The following is a 19121-nucleotide window of genomic DNA, read 5'->3' on the forward strand; positions in this document are numbered from 1 at the left end:
ATTCGTGTGTCATTTATCTTCATATTCATTTCACATTTTGGTCATGACCTTTACTGTGGAGACAGTGGTTGATTGGCGAGTCGTTCACTCTGCAGTCAGGATATTTGTTACTGCTACGTACATAAGGCCACACTCGCTGGTTTTAATAGATTGACTACAGCAGGCCGTCTGATAAAAATGCATGAGATTTTTAAATGTTGCGCTTGTGCACAATGAACACATGTTTAAAACAAATATACTCCCGGTGCTGGCGACTGGTTGTGTTTTCAGAGACAATGGTGATTACATGCAATGACACACGCTGTTAAATGTCATATTGTCGAAATTAAGTTTATATTTAGTAATGCAGCACACAAACATAAATTACAGCGCTGGAAAGTACACCAGCGAGTGTAAAACTGGTTAGAACAAGGTGATCTTTTGCAAATTATACCTCGCGAGAAAAACCTCCAAATCTTGCTATTTTCTAACCGCCTCTCAAAGAGACTCCTCCAACATATAGCAGATCTTTTCAGGGCTGCACTTCAACTTCACGGTGAAATAGCAGCATATAAAGCCAAGTCAGAGAATTTTTTAAATCAAATAGTCTGCCTGGCGAAACTACCAAACCGTAGCAGAGGTTCATTTGTGCTGAGAACGGAGTGTCTATTAAATTGGTGCCTCACCTTGACACAGTCTGTTGAGCAGAGTAATTAAGCAAACTCTGCAGTTCAAACATGAGATGCTATCATTATGAATACCTCACTTGACATGGATAGATAAATAATGAGGGTTAATTCTAATTTTAAGGCTGTTTGGGGGGGGGGGCTTTAAAAAGACAGTGTGTGCAACTGCTGCTGTTGCTGTTGACGTTGCACTGCATGCGTGTGTGTGTGTGTTGGTCCGTCTGTGTTTCTCGGTCTCCACTATAAACAATATCTCTGCTGTTGAAATGGATCCACTACATCTGGAGGTCAGGCCTTATATTCAATCTTGAGCACATTGAAAAAAAAAATCCATTAGGGTTCATCTTTCCTGCATCAGCCATTCTATTGTGGTGCTGCAGTGAGATCTGTTTTCATCAGGCAGATTCAATACGTGAGCTGGGCAATGAAAAGAGTGCAATAGAGTTGGATGAAGAGAGGAGGGGGGTGAGGAAGGAGAGAAAGAGAGAGAGAGAGAAGGAGAGAGGAGGGCATTGTGGGGAGGAAAGCAAGAAGAAATTGTAAAGATGAAAAAAAGTAACTCCTATTCAAAATGAGCACATACCTCCAGTTTTCTGTACCTCCTGGATTTCATTATTAGATATTTTAGAGATAATTCAGTTGAGTGAAATAAGGTTATTCTGTCTCAACAAAAGGCTGAGAGCCTCTGGATTTTAAATGTGTGCCTACGTGATTCAAGCATGAGGACATTTGAAAGTGCTCCAATGCAGGTGCAACAATATAAACATAAAATAAATAGGACGATTATATAACAAAAAAAAAAAGTGGGGGGGGGGGGGGGGATTTGAAGTGGAGCGGTGTTACAGCAGCAGTTGATCATAGTCAGAGAGCTGTTAGACAGAACAGATAGGGTGTGTTCGGTTTGTTGTGTCAGCTTCAATTACACAAGTAAATGGTGTTTAGATTTAAAGCTAATGTTAGATTTCACACTGGACTGCAGGTATCAGACTCACTCATGCATGAAAACTACCACAGATAAATTAACAAGGGAAAGAAAGAAGCTCAGACTGAGGGTTTATTATAAGTTTCTTTTTGAGGAAAAAAACTTCCATTAACCTTTTGAATAACATTCATTGATGCATTTGTTGATTTTGTTGAAGGATGTATCAAGGTTTTTTTTTATAATAGTGAGTGCTGGGACATAGTTACATTTTTCAGTCACAAATGATTGAATGATTTCCTGCGCTTATTTCTTCATCATTATTTGTAAAATTCAATGATGAATGATTATTAAAAGTAATATATTGTGCAGTTTAAAAAAAAAAAATAAAAAAAATTCTGCAAAAGGAAACCAAAAGGGAATAGGATTTGGTCCACCGACTATGATTCCAATCTGAAAGTTGCAGTGAAAGTATTTCTTTGGAGCCTCAACTAAAAAATGAAAGCATAAAACAAAATGTTATTTGCCACTGCCAGGACATTAATGTCTTCTGAAGTTTGTTATAACAAAACAAGTAACAAGAGACAATGGACCCCCCCGCCCCCGCCCAAAACACACTCTGTGGAAATACATTGAAATCACACTAAACATATTGCATTAACTTACTGAGTTGGAAGCAAATCATACGAGTTTGTGGTAATGATGAGCTGCGTTCTCCTCTCAAACCGGGCAGGATCAAGTGTCTCTGGGTAAATGATGTCAAACTGGCCTGACTTTAGCTAGAAATCCCAGCAGCTGCAGCAGCAGCAGCCGCAGCCGCAGCTGTTGTTCCATCCAGGTTAATATCCACATTCTTGAGTTGATGTGGTTGACTGATTGAGTGAGTGATTGTATTTAATTTTTTATTTCTTTTTTTTTTGCTTTTCTGACACAGCCGACATGCTACCTTATTTTCATTTTCTAGATGAGAGGCACTGCCAAGCTGCGCTGGGTTTGCTAGAGGATAGCCTCAACTAGTGGCCGGTTGTGTGACATTTGTGCTGCTTTGTACCACAGTGAAATACTACGTGATTGAGCTGGATGTTTACCCAACCAGTCAGATCATGAGGTCTAGAATTGTTTGCTGAAAATTCCCTGTTAGTAGTTGATGAGGGGAGTCTTAAGTCTTACAAAAATGATTCCTTCAATGTTCCATTATAGGTTAAGTACAATGTGCAACTCGTGCTTTTTTGTCAACATGATTGAAAGAATAATATCAATCTGAAAAAAATAAAATAAAAAGGAATTCGGTCCACTTTCTCTCAGGGGATTGAAGTATTTTTACTTCACACGTTTTGATGTTCGCTTAGATATTATACTGTAATATTGACAGTCAAAAAATCAAAAATGAACCATCACAAACAGAAAAAAGTCCTTAAGTTTCAGCCTCGGTTTTAAGAAGTAGCTATGGACTGACACTTTAAAAGACTTTACTACTTTAGTAATTGTGTTAAAAAGAAAAAAAAGAAGCCATATTCAATATCTGTTCTTTTAAAAAAAAAAAAATCTTGCTGATGCTCATTGTGTTGTTGTGGTCTGAAGCCCCTCCTGGCCAAACCTGATATCTTTCAGAGAGCTCTTTTCTCTGATGCTCTGATGCACTTGGCAGGGCCCTTCTCCCCCTCTGCCTCACTCTCTCTGTTAATGCCCCCACTGTCGTAGCATCTACAAGTTCCAAAACACATTAGACATTTAATAGCCTTGCTCAGGTTGCATTGATCTTATCAATACAGCCCAGAAAGATACACATCTCTGCTCTGACTGGCGAATCATTTCTGGGCTCACAAGTGGAGTGGCCTCATTGTTGTCTGCGCCATCTTCATTTACACTAAAAACACACCCAAAGCCACACGGTTAAATCATAGACTGGATGGATATATTTATATAAGCTTCACCCCTCGGCTATGACACCTACACCTGCACTCCATTTAAACTGAAAATCTCGGTTTTCAATTAAGATATACTTTAAAAAAAAAAAAAAAGAAGAAGCCCCTTCAATACACATGACCTGAACCTCCAAATGGAATAAATTATGTTTGATTCACCTTTCCCCCCCCCCTCATGTTCCTCAATGGTGCATTCAATATTAGCCATCATCAAACTGTCTTGAGTGCAATGTTTTGAATATGTAACGAAAGATGAATACATAATCAGTAAGTGGATGTTATGCATAACAGCTATGTATTAGCAAAAAAAAAAAAAAAGGGCTGTAAGCAGGAGCAGCCTCAGTACCATATAACACCCAGGTATTATCTCATTTGTCATTTTTCCAGGACACAAGGCTTGAATCCGCTCGAATGAGGGTCAGTTCATTTGTAATGAGGGTTGTGGCACCCTAAAGATCTTCCTGCAGCATTCATATTCAAATCCATCCTCTAATTTCTTTTGTTGCAACATTTGAATGTAAGAATTTCCTCACAAGCTCTTTATCTTCAGTTGCTGGGGTTAATTATTGAGTATTAATCCCACCCTGATTGTCATGTTAAGTTGGATTGAAGCCCCTGTTTTCTTTTTTCCTTCTTTATTTTTCCTCGCAAGGTATTAAGTGCTGCTGGCAGGTGCTCGCTCGCTCTCCAAGCCTGTGTGAATGAAATATGAGCTGCAATGTCAACTGAACTTGTCACAGACAAGCTGGGATGAATTAATGATAAGAGAGCAGAGGTGTGTTTTAATGTGTTCCTCTCTGATGGAGGGCCTCGGCAAATGTATTATCGTATACTGTACACCTGCTGGTTTTTGTATAAACATGGAAACAGAAAAAAAGGGCGGATTAGAGATACCCTGATGCATTTATAGAGACAATCTTTCAAAGTTTAAACAATGAATATTTCATCGTGCAGCCTGTTACCCAATGACATTTCTGACATACTGTAATTAAATGTATCCCCCCCCCCCCCACCCAATATGAGCTTTAAAAGTGTCGTACCTTTCGCCTTTAAAGACTTTCTGCTCTTTGCAGCTTTGCCTTATTCTATACTTTTTATTCAGATGAAGAAAAACCTATTTCTCCTTTGAAAGACCTTCATTTTCAGCCATTTTTTTTTTTTAAAGGGATTAGAGCGTCTGCAGGAAATGATGGAATGTCTGTCGCTTTTCACCACAGTTCAACAAGCGCAGTGATAGAAAGGGACTTGTATTAGTTATTCCAGTGTTGATTCAGGCATAGATGATTTTGAATGATCAATGCCTGCAGCAGAACAAAAATCACTTGCTTGTTTAATGGCCTCTTGAAATCTACAAGAAAGGGAGAGATCTGAGCTCTAAACTGCTTCCTCTCGCTTTCTTTCTTTTACTTTGTTGTGATTATTTATTTTCAAATTGTCCCTTAGGCTAATGTTCCATCTTGGCATTTCACACCTCCCTCTCCCATAAATGAACCATCACAGCCATAAATCACTGGACAAACAGAGACTTGTGCAAACCCTGAAAGGTTCAAAGATTTATGTAACACATTCATGTTTTCCACTTCCTCATTTTAGTACTCCACTGGTAAAGCCTAGCTAATAAAAGGTCCTATTAATATTTCCTGTTGCTAAGCAACGGCAGGCAGCAAGTAATAGCATTCGGTGGAAAAATAGATGACCGATAAGGAAAAATTCAATTCTTTTCTCATCTCCTGGGAGAAAGTGCCTTATTTCTCTGGCAATGTGATATGAAACTGTAGTTGTATATTAAGAAATATTTTAAAAGAAATATGGGTTATTTTCCCATTTCACCCGTTTGCAGGGTATTTTTATTGCAGGATGGAGCGGCAGCTCATCTTTTTCCTCCACCCTGATAAAGTCAATTAACCTGCTGGATTAAGCTAATCAGGGGATAAGGTGTGACTTCATTTCTTTGCTTTAATCAAAAACTCCAACGAGGTGGTGTTCAATAACACCGGCACCGAACTTTAAAAAGACCAGTAACGCGAGACAAATTACACTTCATTTAATCTGAGGGGTAATTTAAACTTGTTTTGTACAAACACGGGCCACCGTCTATAGAGCGCCGTGCAACGCCTCTTCTAATAACGCGGCTTATCACTGCGATCACAGGTAATAGAAGAGGATCTCTCTACAGTGACAATTTTCAATTTAGATAATTCATCACATCATATTTCAAATACAGCCAGGTAAAATGTGCGTTATCGCACGCATGTTGTTGTCGGCGTGGTCCTCCTCCATGCTGTAGATGTGATCAGCGGCGGCGTTCAAGCAAAGAACAGGAGCTAAAGAAACAAACGCAGATTCAGCCACAGCAGATAGCCAGTGTTATGAAGCCGATACAAAGATAAGGGATTTCATATTACACTTAGCCACGCGCCCCTGCTGAGATTTATCATGCCATGAAATCGTGTCCATATTGCACTGTGCCCTATCTCAACCATCCATCAACTCATTCTGCTTTCACCACCAGGAATATTCAGCCCTGCCGGCGCTGAAGGAGCCGTCCCTTGTCAGCCTCCCCCCGCTGTGGCAAAAGCCACCAGTTCAGCTCAATCCTGCCACTCCGTCCTCTTAATGTGCGCAGAGGTTACTTGATTAAAACACTCGATGTGTTCACTTAGCACAGTTGATGGTATGCGGGACGAAGAGAGGGAAGTTGTAGTATTGGGATGAGAACTTGGCCTTGTGTTTAACAGGAGAGGAATCAAGTGACAATGTTTTGATTTTTAGACTGACAGGGTGGTCACTCTTCCTTTCTGGAGTTGATTTGTGGGTTTTCTCCTGGTTTAGTCCAAACATATGAATTTGAGATGAAATGGTGTCTGTAAATTGACTTCAGTTGCGAATGCGATGACGCGACGTGTCTTTCCGCTTTGTGATTTACTCTGCGATCTGTCCAGGGTGAACGTTGTTTTCACCCATAATCAGTTTGGAGCGATGCCAATGTGTCAATGATGCCAACCACTTTACGGCGGGTGAACCAGTTTGATAGAAACTGCACCACTGGCTGGATTGACCAGTTTAACACCAATTAACAAACCAGCGGCTGTTTTGATTTTTTATATTAGCAGAAGAGATTTTACCACAGTTCTACCGAAAGTTTTTTTTTTTTCCTTAAAGCCTTTCAAGGCTTTCCTGTTGAATGTCTGATTTTCCAGAACGTTACAGTGAAGCCAAACACTGGCGGACAGCAATAGGCAGGCTGCTCAACATTATACAAACTGCCTTATTGTGGATTTCTTTGACATGAGCAAATCTAATTTTGGCATCTTCAAAGCCTGAAACGTGATCTCTGGTGTCCCCACAAGGGGTCCCCGACCCAAGACTGGAAATTAGTGACGTAACGAGTTGGACTTATGATCTCTTCTTGGTATTTACCGTCAAAATATTGCAGAATCAACAGTTTGTTAACACGTAAGGTCCAGGTGAAAAAAGGTAAGAATTTACAAGTTTGATAATCTGCTGCAGGAATTTATTCAGATCATTAAAAAAAAGAAAAGGTGACTGGATTCCTCATGCATAATGTAAGTTTATCTGTTCTAGTTAACCTTTACATGGCCTCCACTTACACGTTGCATACTGTTATATGTTTTTTGTTTAATTTTAGATGCTCTGTATGGATTTTTGTGTTATTTTTTTTATATATGCTCATTGTTCTTCGGTTGTGCAAGCATTCTCTCTCACACACACACACGCACCCACACACACACACACACACACACACACACACACACACACACACACACACACACACACACGCACACACACACACACACTGTTTGACACGGCAGTCAGGAGTCTCATTAGTGGGAGCAGAGCTGCCTTGCCTTCCTCTGTCAAGAGTGTGTGTCCCTGCCGCTCCACACAACCGTCTTCTACATGTCATGTCAGGCGAGGCTCTGATTCTCTGACGCTGTGCTTTGTGAGGTGAGCTCAGAGACACGCCCGGGCTGAGAGGGAGCAAGAGGAGAGGAGAAAGGAACAGCGAGAAGAAACGGGAGGGAGACAGAGAAAAAGATGGAATGAAATAAAAGAGTGAGGGACAAGAAAGAGAACTGAAGGAGGGGTGGAGAGAGAGAGAGAGACAGAGAGAGAGATAGAGAGAGAGAGAGAGAGAGAGAATAAAAGCAAAGGAGGTTCTAACATTAGCAGTAATGAGGAACATGGAGGATGGTGCCGAGGGGGACATCATGACATTACTATCTGCAAATCAACCACTGCCTTGTTGCTGCTGCAGATTCCCTCTGAGAGACATTCAGGGTGGTACAGTACTTTTCAAACCAGCAGTCAATCACTGCCAGAAACATCAGCCTCTTTGTGCAAACGCTTCCAGCTGCGACGTGTTACCGTTCTATTACTCTCCATTCATCATTATTATTATTATTATTACTATTAATAATATTGTGAAGATGATCATTGTTTATGAGCTGGGTTCAGTCTTGACCTTGAATGTTGGATCGATTTGTTGAAACTAGAGTATCTGCTGTCATTGCGACGGTGCAAGTTGCAATGACAAGCTGTAAAATCATTATATACAACCTGTCACAAATGCTTTCTTAAAAAAAACACCAAAAAAAACCAACCTTTGTTTGATTCATTTTATGAGAGTTGGTCTGTGTCTGTTTTCAATTTTCTGGCACAGCTAATCAGTCGTGCCTGCATTTAATGAATCTATCAACTGTGCTGGTATGGATTGCTTTTGGCGTTGAGAGATATAGTGGCAAAGTTCATTTCAACAGTGTGGCTACTCAAGGCGTTCTTGGACTCAGTCGCCCGTTTTCGCTTCAAAAGTTTGTGCTCAAACTCGTAATTATTTCTTCGTACTGTTAGTTTGTGAGGTATTGCTGTTTTCCTGCCAGTTTAATTACACGATTACAGTCCAGCGCGGGAGGTGTAAGAGCAAGCGTTTTATACTATTTCCTTTAGACTTGCATGTAATTGGAACGATCCAAAGTGACCTTATGGTGTCTTGTTTTGGCAACATGGAGTGAGTGCCAAGCTAATAAATAAAATGAGGCTTTAATAGTGTGTTTCTAAATACAGTTGGCTGGTTGTACACCTGGAACATTGCATCGCACTAGATTTAAATCAAAGTCACCTTGTCTCATTTTATAATATATAATAAAGTTGTGTTGAAACCTACTAAATCAAATCCAATTAGGCTTCAACGAAATCTTAAAACACTTGTGTTTCTACGTCTTATAAGGCGCTGGCATCCGCTGCCCATCATATCTCCTTACTGAGCATCTGTCTGATGTCACAAGACGGCAGAGACGCCGTTTGCCTTTGCTTTCATACTTAAGTAGCGTATGATTCATGAATCCACTCTCTTATTAATTCTCCTCAGCTTGTGTAAATGACCCTCCTGGGTATATAAGCTTGATAAACCAAAGACATGGATGGAGAGAGAGAGAGAGAGAGAGAGAGAGAGAGAGAGGCTGGAAGGCTCTTTGAGGAACAGAGTTGTTAGTGCTTTGCCCTCAGGGTGAATGAGAAGTAGCTTTGAGGGCTGTGAGACCGAGGGTCGGCTCCCCACCTAAAGGCGTGTTTACCACCTTGTTGCGCGGCGGCTGTGCTTTTGAAGGATCAGTCTTGAACGCGCCTCTAATTAAAGCTGTCATGGCTGGGTGCCTGCAGGGATAATGTTCTATTATTATAGTCATTTGTTTCAATTAAACGCTGGCTGATTTTACAATAGCGGCCGTGAACCTGTGTGAGTGAGCCATCACTCCAAACAAGATGGCTCCAGTCAAGCAGGGAGCGAGGAGGGGGGAAAAGTCTCAGGACTCGCGGAGGCATTGACGGCGCTGTGTTCAAAGAGGCCGGGGCAGAACAGGGGGGTGGGGGGTGGGGGGGGGGTCTGAGAACGCTGATTAAAAAAGATCAGCAGATGTTTCTTCAAAATTTAAATCAGACATATGTTATTCAGCATCGCGAGAAGAAAAACACTGCCGTGAACAATTAAATCTCACTTCTTATTCACACAGTGGAAATGAATTGACTCCAGCTCCATTGAAAGTACATAATTAAAAACTGACAGACAAAGAAAATGTATTCTCGATGGCGCGAACACATGAAACATGACCACAACTTTTATTGATTGCGTAGCATCCAGAGAGAGCTTTATTATGATGCCAGCGCAATAAAAGCTGCATAGCAATCAGCCCGCTGATTTAAATAATGAAACAGATGCCACTCTGGTATAATCATCGTGAGGACGGAGCAAGGTTAGCTGTTTTTACTCTCCTCTGGTGTGAATCTCCTCTTTCTCCTTGTAGCTGTGCATAGAGCTCTCTTCTCCCTTCCTCTCATCTCTGTGCTGGTGGTCAAATCCCCTTAGCTAAATCAAATGGTGCAGGCAATTGGAGCGGCCGTGAAACCATTTCAAAGGTAAGGTCAGCAGGAGCAGGGGAACAATGCCTTTGTGATATTCCATCTCGCACACAATGTGCTACACATAATTGGAAAGCCTTTGTTATTTGACTCCCATTTGACTATGATGTACAAGATGTGAATACAAACACGACAGGCGTAACGATGGCAGAGGAACACGCTCACACCGAGTTTCCTGGCTTTACATCACAGTTTAGGTCTGCCTGGCTGCTCATCACCAAAAAAAAAAAAGCAATATCTGACTGTCCCCTCGCGAGCTTCAGCCATGAATTCTCTTACTCAGGTCATGTGGTGTGCGTGTTCTTTTTCGAGCATCTCTACTTTTTCGTTACGCGCTCCAGTTTCCCTGCTATTTTTCCTCTATGAGGGACTCCTGGGGCTTAATAACAAACAAGTAAATTTATAGACATTAAGCACAAGCTACGACAATGCCCAAGAGAGCACTGAATCCTATTGTACAAATCATCTAAATATATCAATGAGCCATGAAATAGCAGAATGATGGTGAGCGAAGTTGAATGCATTAGTTGTTTTGCATCCATTTATCCAATACTACCGAGTCCACCCAGGGTGTGATGCAACCAATAACAAGATGATAGCCAGTACCATAGTACCTGGCATTAATGTGATCATTTTGGCCATATAATAAAGCTAATTATGTATTGACCTATTGGTGTAAAAGATATTTAAGCCAATGATTTACCAATGATGTAAGAAGTTCTTACATTTTTGGCCAGTTATCAGATCACTGAAGTAGCATTAAAAAGCCTTTGAAACCAGCAGCCTGTGATCTAATATATAAATAGAACTGCATTCCTTGGAAATACATGGTTTGTAGTTTTCTTACAGTTTGTTTATGAGAAATACAAAGTTGATGATGTCGTCATCATCGAGGACAGATAGTATGCAACTCTCAATTATGATTGTCATTGGCAAGTTAAGATGCAATTTAATTAAAAAAGGCCAAAATGTTTACATTATTGGCTATTATTACAATACTGGTCACTACAGGATGCAAGTTTCCAAGAAGCCCGGGTGGAGGTGGCTCTAACAGGTTGACAACAGGTTTTATGTTGAGAACGAAATGTACAATCAGAAAAAAAGAGTAAAACATTAAGCGATTAAAAAAAATAATGAATTGAAACTGTTGTGTAAGAGGTCAACAGGCCTGTCAGGTGCACGGCTATAAATGAAGATTTAACAAACGTTGCAGTAAAATTCTTAAAATATATGTTACAGATTGTGTCTGAGATCTCAAAAGTAGTTAATCATATCTTTTGATGTGGAAAAAAAACATCAAAAAGTGAGCCTGCCCTGCCGGACCTATGATAATTTTATGCATTTTGGTCCGGTCTGGTGGTTAAGTAGCTTTAATCACTACGAGGGCGTGGATAGATTTGATCCCCTGTGATGAGAATATTTTCAGCTGAAAGGGGTCACATGCAGATCGCAGGTGGGTATGCCTCGCTCATATCCCGACCCATCAACCCCCTCCCCCTTCCGGCAAAACCCATCACATCTTAAATTAAAGGAATGGAATCCGTTTTCCAGGTCTGCACATTCGTGTCCGGGGCCCCGTGAGAAGTCAGCATGCGGTAGCTACATGCTAAAGGCAGAGAGCAGTGACCAGCTAAGCCCCCATTACTCACTGAGCACTCCCACCTCTTTTGGACAGCCATTTGGATGACACCATTAGGAATTAGCATACAGTACCTATGGCAACCGGCAACCTTTGTCAGATTCTTTCATAATATTTGTACAGCCGTCTGCCACTGGGTGTTGTTTTGGGTTTTGTTTTTTTTTTTTTAGCTCAAGCTTGATGGCACTATGTGATAACTTCATGGTATTTTCTGGCTCGTGCAGGTGAACTAAAGGCACTCTGAAACAAGGAGGAGGACATAGGAATGCCTGCAAGAGGGAAATTATCACAGCGGGAGTGTTTTAAGTAATGAGCACTACTTGTGTTTCACAATAAAATATCTTGTTTTAGAACCTGCTAAAAGATAAAGTAAGGGAATAATTATACAGAAAACCCTATGATGTCAGCTTAACACATGAATTGGAGGTTGTTGGGGTTTTTTTCTATTCTGGGATCATTTGCTACAAATGAACATGCAGGCTGAGTAAAATCTGAATCAAAACACTGAGATATGATATGTAAAATAAGTAGTTATTGATAAAAAAATATATAAGAACTCCTGATTTAAACATTGCTTGATGAGCGGTGCAAATTAGAGGATTTCATTTAGTTCCGTTTATAATGTTATTTAGTATTCATTACCTTTACATTACACCATTTCTGAAAAGGTGTGTTTAAAAAAATAATGGAAAATCTTACAGTGCATCATATATCTGTCAGCATCACATATAAAAGTGAAACAGTTTTTTTTCGTTTTTGGTTATTTTAGGGTCACTACTACAGGAAATATCACAACTAATATGAAGAATTACAGATGCAATAGTTAAATATTTTTGCCTCCTCATGCGAGAACATACGACCATGAGCTTCATCGACCAGGACTACACATGAAGATGTATTTGTGTCTGTAAATCTCAAGTGACCCTATGTTTTCTTTTTTCTTGACTCTGCTCTTACTGGTGCGATGCCGACTATCCTGAATGTCGCGGTGTCTTCCGCCCTGGTGAACCCCTCTGCTGTGCATGTCTTCCTCTTGTTTATATTAAACATGGTGTGACTCAGATTAAAGGGTGACAATTTTGCCTGGAGGCTGTTGCTATGGAAATGCATCTGCTATAGCTATGATAGGCCATTCATGTTTGATTAATTGGTTTTTCAATGCTTCTCAGTTTGTGAGGACCCTTAAAGAGCAAGTCTATGGAAAATGGGAAATTAATGGATTTCTATTTCCTTCTTTTTCCTCCCTTTCTCCCCCCCCCCCCCCCCCCCCCCCCTCTCTCTCTCTCTCTCGTCTAACTAGTTATTTTGCTGGAGCTATTTCCTCCTGTTTTAAGAAGTGTAGCGATGGTGTTTTGAATTATGATTGGAAGTTGGAGATTGCTGTGGATGGGGGAGGTTTCGAGCTCGGTTATTTGAAATGCAAAAGGAATGTCTTTGTTCACGGCTGGCTTTTGTGAGCAGCTGCTGAGGCAAACATAGAATCTAATGTCGTGTGAATATTATGAGCTTTCAAAGCAGGCCAGAGCCTCACACAACATTACTTTGTTGTGCATTTTTATTCTAGCAATCTACTGGGACCAATTATGATTAGAGAGCTGAGCCTTCATCTCTGAACCTCTACTTGTGTTTATCAAGACCTCATATGCTCGGGCCCTTTCAATTTGATCTTTTTAGCACTGCACTAATGTGTAATGTATTATTTAACTCATGAATGTTTAAAAGAGCTAACAAATGCTAGTTCATCACTTTCTGATCTGTAAATTGCCAAACATTCCCACTTATGCCTGCATTAAAAGCATCCTTTGGTTCGTGCTCTTGTTCCGTCTCGATGAATCTTGGAAGAACAGCGTTTGATGTAGTCATTATTGAAGATCTTTCAAGACGTTAGAAGTTTGTCAGAGTCTGACTTTGTGCTCACGAAAGGACGTGCACCATGTTCAGGTTCACCCTCCAGCTTTGAGCACTATTTTTGTTTCTATTTGTGCATCGAAATGTTGCAAAAGGCGCTAACGTGGCAGCAAGTGATATTTTTCTCTTTCAGTGAACTTAATGCATCTGCGGGGGGGTTGATAGGGTTGTTGATCAATATTATTTACTCAATGATTGCATGTCCAGATGCCGAGATTTATTACTTCTTGAAAAACTGAATTTCCAAAAGTGGGATCTGTATTCTTGCTCAAAAAACAACACCCCAGGACACTGTGCCCCACGGACCTTGAAGAGGCTTTACTTGTTGCACTTTCTAGTAATTGCCTGGAGAAGTCATCTGAAGTCAATTGGATTTATGGATTGTACTTTTAACTGTAATCGAGAGCTCCATTTATTACTGACATCATGTTGTACTTCAGTAATAATGGCCCTGTGTGATATATCGGCGAACATTAAAACAATGCAAAATTGCTTTTAAGCCTTTACAGACTCCTGAATGGATCGTAGGTGTGGAACTTCTTCAATGTATTGTATTTAAAGGGATTAAAAAGGTGAACATAACCCTGAGAACTCAATACTTTTAGACGCTAAAAGGAAAAATCAGTCAATAAAATAGAGCCTTGTCACTCTCTCGCCATTCTTTGAAGTACTATACACGAATTCTCATTTTTGCTCTGGTCGACCATTATTTACCGACGCTCATAACTGATGCTTTAGATGTACTTCTGAGTGATTTTGCTGAACACAGCTGCTGGTTGTGGTTGTAAACAGAAAACCAAAGCACTGAAATTAAAGGTGGTAAATTGCGGAGTTAATTGTGGCTTCGGTGATCATCTTTGGCTCGTGTGAACCATGAGAAAAACAGAAATTGTTTCCAAAGTCTGCCTCTGGTGGGAAGTTGTGATAAGGTAGTGACTTTGTTGCTTGTGAAGGAGGGGTGGAGCTCATCAAACAAATACTAATTCTATATATATAAATAAAAAAAAAAAGTCTTTGTTGAAGTTGGCGGTGCGGACCAGCACCCACAAAAATAAAAAAATAAATAAACTGACTCCAAACAAACAGGTTTAGAAATAAGAAAAAAGCGAATAAACCTTTCTAACCACCAGCGTCGGGTCAACACCGACTCTGTTCAAGGTGCCTATCGGTCTCTCGTGTCTCTCAAAACACTTTCCCCTCATTTCAACTTGGCACGTTACTTGATGTCCTTTATTTCATCCGACACACCGACACGCTCAAATTGCCAAATGTCATCTCCACTCTTGCATATTTGGCTAATTGGCAAATTGATTATTTTTGAGCTGAGGAGAAGATAGTAAAGCTGGTGTTCTTCTCTCACCCCAGATGCAGGAGATGGCTTTGCACCACCACCACCACCACCACCACCACCACCAACAGCAACACCATCACCAGCACCCTGACGGCGCTCATTATGACCCCGCCCGTAACCACCCCCTGATAAACAACTCACCTCCGATACTCCCCAACCCCATGAGTGCACTGTCCCAGCTAAACCCTCAGGTCAGCCGGAGCGCACTGCCTCACGGCTCCCCCTCACCTCCCGGGAGTAAATCGGCCACACCCTCCCCTTCAAGCTCCAATCAGGAAGAGGAGACTGATCCTCATGCGAAGGTACTGACGTGGCTTACAAGCTTGTACCGATGGTTCTCAATGTAACTCCTGAGTTCTGTTTAAGAGGAGATGGAGATCAGCGCCGTCGTAGTCCTGTCAGGCTTGGTTGAACTTTCTGCCTTGGTTTTTGATGTGAATACAGAATTCCAGCTGACTGCTGTATTTATTGCTATAGCCTTTTTAGATCAAATTAAGCATTTCAATGGAGTCTAAAATCCAATTGTCATTTAACCCTCCTGGTATCCTCTGGTCAATCTGAACGGATTTCAAATTTTAATGTCAAAACTTTGGTTTTCTTCTGTATGATTGCGCGAAAGTTAAATATATGCTTCCATGCGCTTTGAAAATCACATTTATTATGAAGTTAGTTGTTAAACAGTTTGGTAACCAGTTGTCTTGACGGATCAAATTATTGACCCAGTAACCATCCAGCCTGCGAGATTTCACCAACTTGCCTGCCTCTAGAATTTAAACTATTTAAAAAAAAAATAATCACCCATACTTTACAAATATTAGTTTAAAATATAGGTAATGTGCTCTAAACAAGCTCACTAAAAATGTGAAAAACATGAATGACAATTTTGCATTCAGTGTCTTAAAAAGAAACATCTGCGTGTGGGATTGTCGACTACCTCTTAAACGCGCCATTTTTCCATGCGACTTCTCTGTTGTTAAACAGCATATAAACATTATATATTTCCCCCACGAGGCAATAAACTATCCCGAATGTGTGAAATGTGTGAAAAATGTGTTAATGAAATGACCATCAACAACACCAGTTTGATTTGTGGCGAGTCCGAGCCAACTTTGTCACTGGTTTACAGAGTTAGCGGTTACATCCAGCTGCCACTCCTTCATTTAAATTACTGCATCATTTAAATGAGAGTAGATGGATACTTGTTTACATTCATTTGGTTTATGTAAATCCGTACAACCGCTTTCATAAATTGGCCACCAAACCAATGTCTCTGTGGATTCGCTTCATTTCTGTCACGGGAATGTGAATGAGTGTATAATTGAATGTGCCACTTCCACAGTGTTTCAGATCCATCTGTGTATTTAACTGCTGGCTCACAGTGATACAGTGTAACAAGAAGCTTTAGTTTAAAAAATATATATATATATTTCCCTGCCTATACATCTCTGCCGCTCACTGTGCGTGTGAATAAAAATGATTACCATCTCTCCTATCAGTAAGTAATTCCATTTGCTCTCTCCAATTCATTCTGAGACCACATCAAAGCCAGAGCAGATACAGCAGGCGATTTAAAATTCCTTTCACCCCAAGCATGAAAAGTCAGAATTTATGACTTGCTGAACAACTGCAAAATAAAGATTTGAAAAGGTTTGATAAATTCAACCAACAGATGTTATTCTTGACAAAGTAAGGCATGAAAAAAAACAAAAAACTGCTGTCAACCGGTGCTCATGTAAAACTTACCGTCAGTGAAACGGTGCTGCGAGATTCAAACGCTGGGTATTGAATTGAGAAATCTCACATTATGGCTTTAATGAAATTTACATGCTTCACCTGGACTTGGTGCTAAAAACATTCGTCAGAGATGAAATAATTCATCGTGGAGCTGTCTTTGGACCCACTTTCCGTATCAATAAGGTGTTTTGTTTTTCTCTCTGCCACTGATGGTTTTCCAGATCACGGGCGAGAAGCGGCCGTCTTCAGAGATGATGAAGCCCAAGCCCAAGCCCCAAAAAAAGAAGAAGAAGAAGGATCCCAACGAGCCCACCAAGCCTGTGTCGGCCTACGCCTTGTTCTTCAGAGACACCCAGGCGGCCATTAAAGGACAGAACCCCAACGCCACGTTTGGAGACGTTTCTAAATTAGTCGCCTCCATGTGGGACGGACTCGGCGAGGAGCAGAAACAGGTAGATTGAAAGGAATTGATTGATGTTGGCTCTTGTGAAATAGTACTATATACTATTCTGAGGACATTTGAATTACAACAATTCTTCTTAGCCAGGGTTGCTCAAGATACCAAATTTTTAACACGTTGTCACAGATCAAGCACTTTCTTAACCTCCCTGACCTCGTCTGTGCATCAAATAGGTCCACAGAACACCGGTATGAGATGGGTTAACGCAATAGGCATTTTTTTTTAAGTCCTTTTGAAAATAAAAATAAAAATATTTAAAGTTTTCTTTTAAGTCATTTAAGTGCAATGAAAATATATTTTATCTAAAAGTATTGAATCTCACTCATAATCCTGATTTTAACACCGATTGAAATAACTGTGATTATCATTTCGGGGATAATCGTGCAGCTGAAAGTCATGGAGTTACACTAATGCCTCACTCAGAATACTGAGGACAAAGGGACAAAGCGTAACATATAAATATTAAACAGTTAAGAGATGAAGTCTGCAAATGTTTCGATTTATATTTTTTGGGTCGAAAGAAGGCTGAAACAAACACAGAGCAGCTATTAATATGACAATGACAGGATGATGTGAATTTTGCAAATCGAGAAGCCAATAGAAAAACATTTAATTGGATTTTTGCTTCTGGTCACTTTGTGAATATAATTCTAATATTTGCACCACTTTTGGTCCCAGTTTTTACAGAAGAGAGAGAAATAACAGAATGTTGTTTTATTACAAAGGTGACCATGTTCATCTGCAGTAGTCACACAATAACAAATGTGTTTGTTGTGTGGTGAAATTGACTGAAAATATTACTCATTCGGCAGATTTGTGTTGTCAAATTGAACACCTGTCCCTCACTTTGCATGACAGGGAAGCTCATCGCGTTCGTATTTATTATAGTGAGTCATGCACCGTCCTAACTTCTTCTTTTCCATGTTAGTGAGTTCGATGTTCACATGCAACACTTATCCTGTTTCATATTGTGACATTTGCATATAAAAGTAAGTAAAAGGCACCTGATAATGTCGAGATTCGATTTAGCGTCATTATAACTTGACCTGTGCATATGAAAGTCCATTAATATTTACTGCAGTTTGGATGGTTTCTGTCCAGCACCTTTTCTATTTCATTTTAGCATTCCAGGCCACCACACAAAGTCAAAGGGGTTTCTGTGTGTTTGCAGGTAACAAATGATGGTGTGAAATGAATGGAAAACGAGACAGTCTGATGATCATGCGCAGACTCATATTTTTAGAATATCCAGTCAGGGCGCAGCCTATTGGGTGTCAAATAAAAGCACCTGTCTCCATGACAAAGTGCAGCCCATTCTCCTCAGACCCAGCCACCATCTCCTGCAACCCATCTAGCATGTGTGCGTGTGTGTGTGTGTGTGTTTTTCTCCCACCAAACCTACTTTATACACCGGACTTTGGAGGCCGTCTGTCCCTTTTATTTGCAGTTAATTTTTGCCGCCTTCACCAGGGCTCTTCACCATGAATCTTCATTTCGCCGCTGACACCCTTGAATGTGAATTCCTCATTTCCTGTCCTTTTATTTATATCTGTTGCCTGGTGATTTGATCATGCTGGGAATACAAGATTAGCAATTGCCTTGTCCTTGGTTTTGCCTCAAGGACATCTGCTCCTGAAATGTTATTGTTTGTGCTTCTTAACCCTTTGTGTCCTGGCTTCTTTTTCACCTTAGATTTTGTGCTGCAGGAGCTGCTTTCTATCTGTCCCTCTCTCCCTCTCTCTCTCTCTCTCTCCTACCCTAAATGCATTTGTCCTTCACAGCTCTACCTGGAAACGGAGACGATGCCCACAAAATGGCACATCCACCGTTAGAAATCCTTCCATTAAGTGTACCATTCCACAGCTAATTTTTTGATTTGTTTGTGCATTCACGTGTTTAATCAAACATGTCACCTCGCAAGACAGAATTAACTTGAGGTAATGATGTCATTATGGGATAAAACGTGGTACCCTGTCTCGGCAATAACACCGTGATTGCTCTTAATTATTCCCACCGACTCGCACTATCATTTATTCCACTACAACAAATGGATAAACTTGATGTGTGTGTTACTTACAGAGTATA

At 40.5% G+C, this 19121-nt stretch overlaps 1 protein-coding gene across 4 annotated transcripts in view; it reads left to right on the forward strand.

Moving 5' to 3' along the window:
• tox2 (TOX high mobility group box family member 2) overlaps positions 1 to 19121 on the forward strand; it is a 97215-nt gene that overhangs the window by 68575 nt on the left and 9519 nt on the right. For 2 of the 4 annotated variants that reach the window (XM_080461015.1, XM_080461012.1), the window contains exons 5-6: positions 14857 to 15144; positions 16798 to 17028. In XM_080461015.1, the coding sequence (XP_080317141.1) occupies positions 14857 to 15144; positions 16798 to 17028 (519 nt within the window). The remainder of the gene's footprint in view (positions 1 to 14856; positions 15145 to 16797; positions 17029 to 19121) is intronic. The other 2 variants (XM_080461013.1, XM_080461014.1) reach the window with 1 other exon arrangement.

This window comes from Lipophrys pholis (assembly GCF_963383615.2).
Source record: "Lipophrys pholis genome assembly, chromosome: 4".
Lineage (NCBI taxonomy): Eukaryota > Metazoa > Chordata > Actinopteri > Blenniiformes > Blenniidae > Lipophrys > Lipophrys pholis.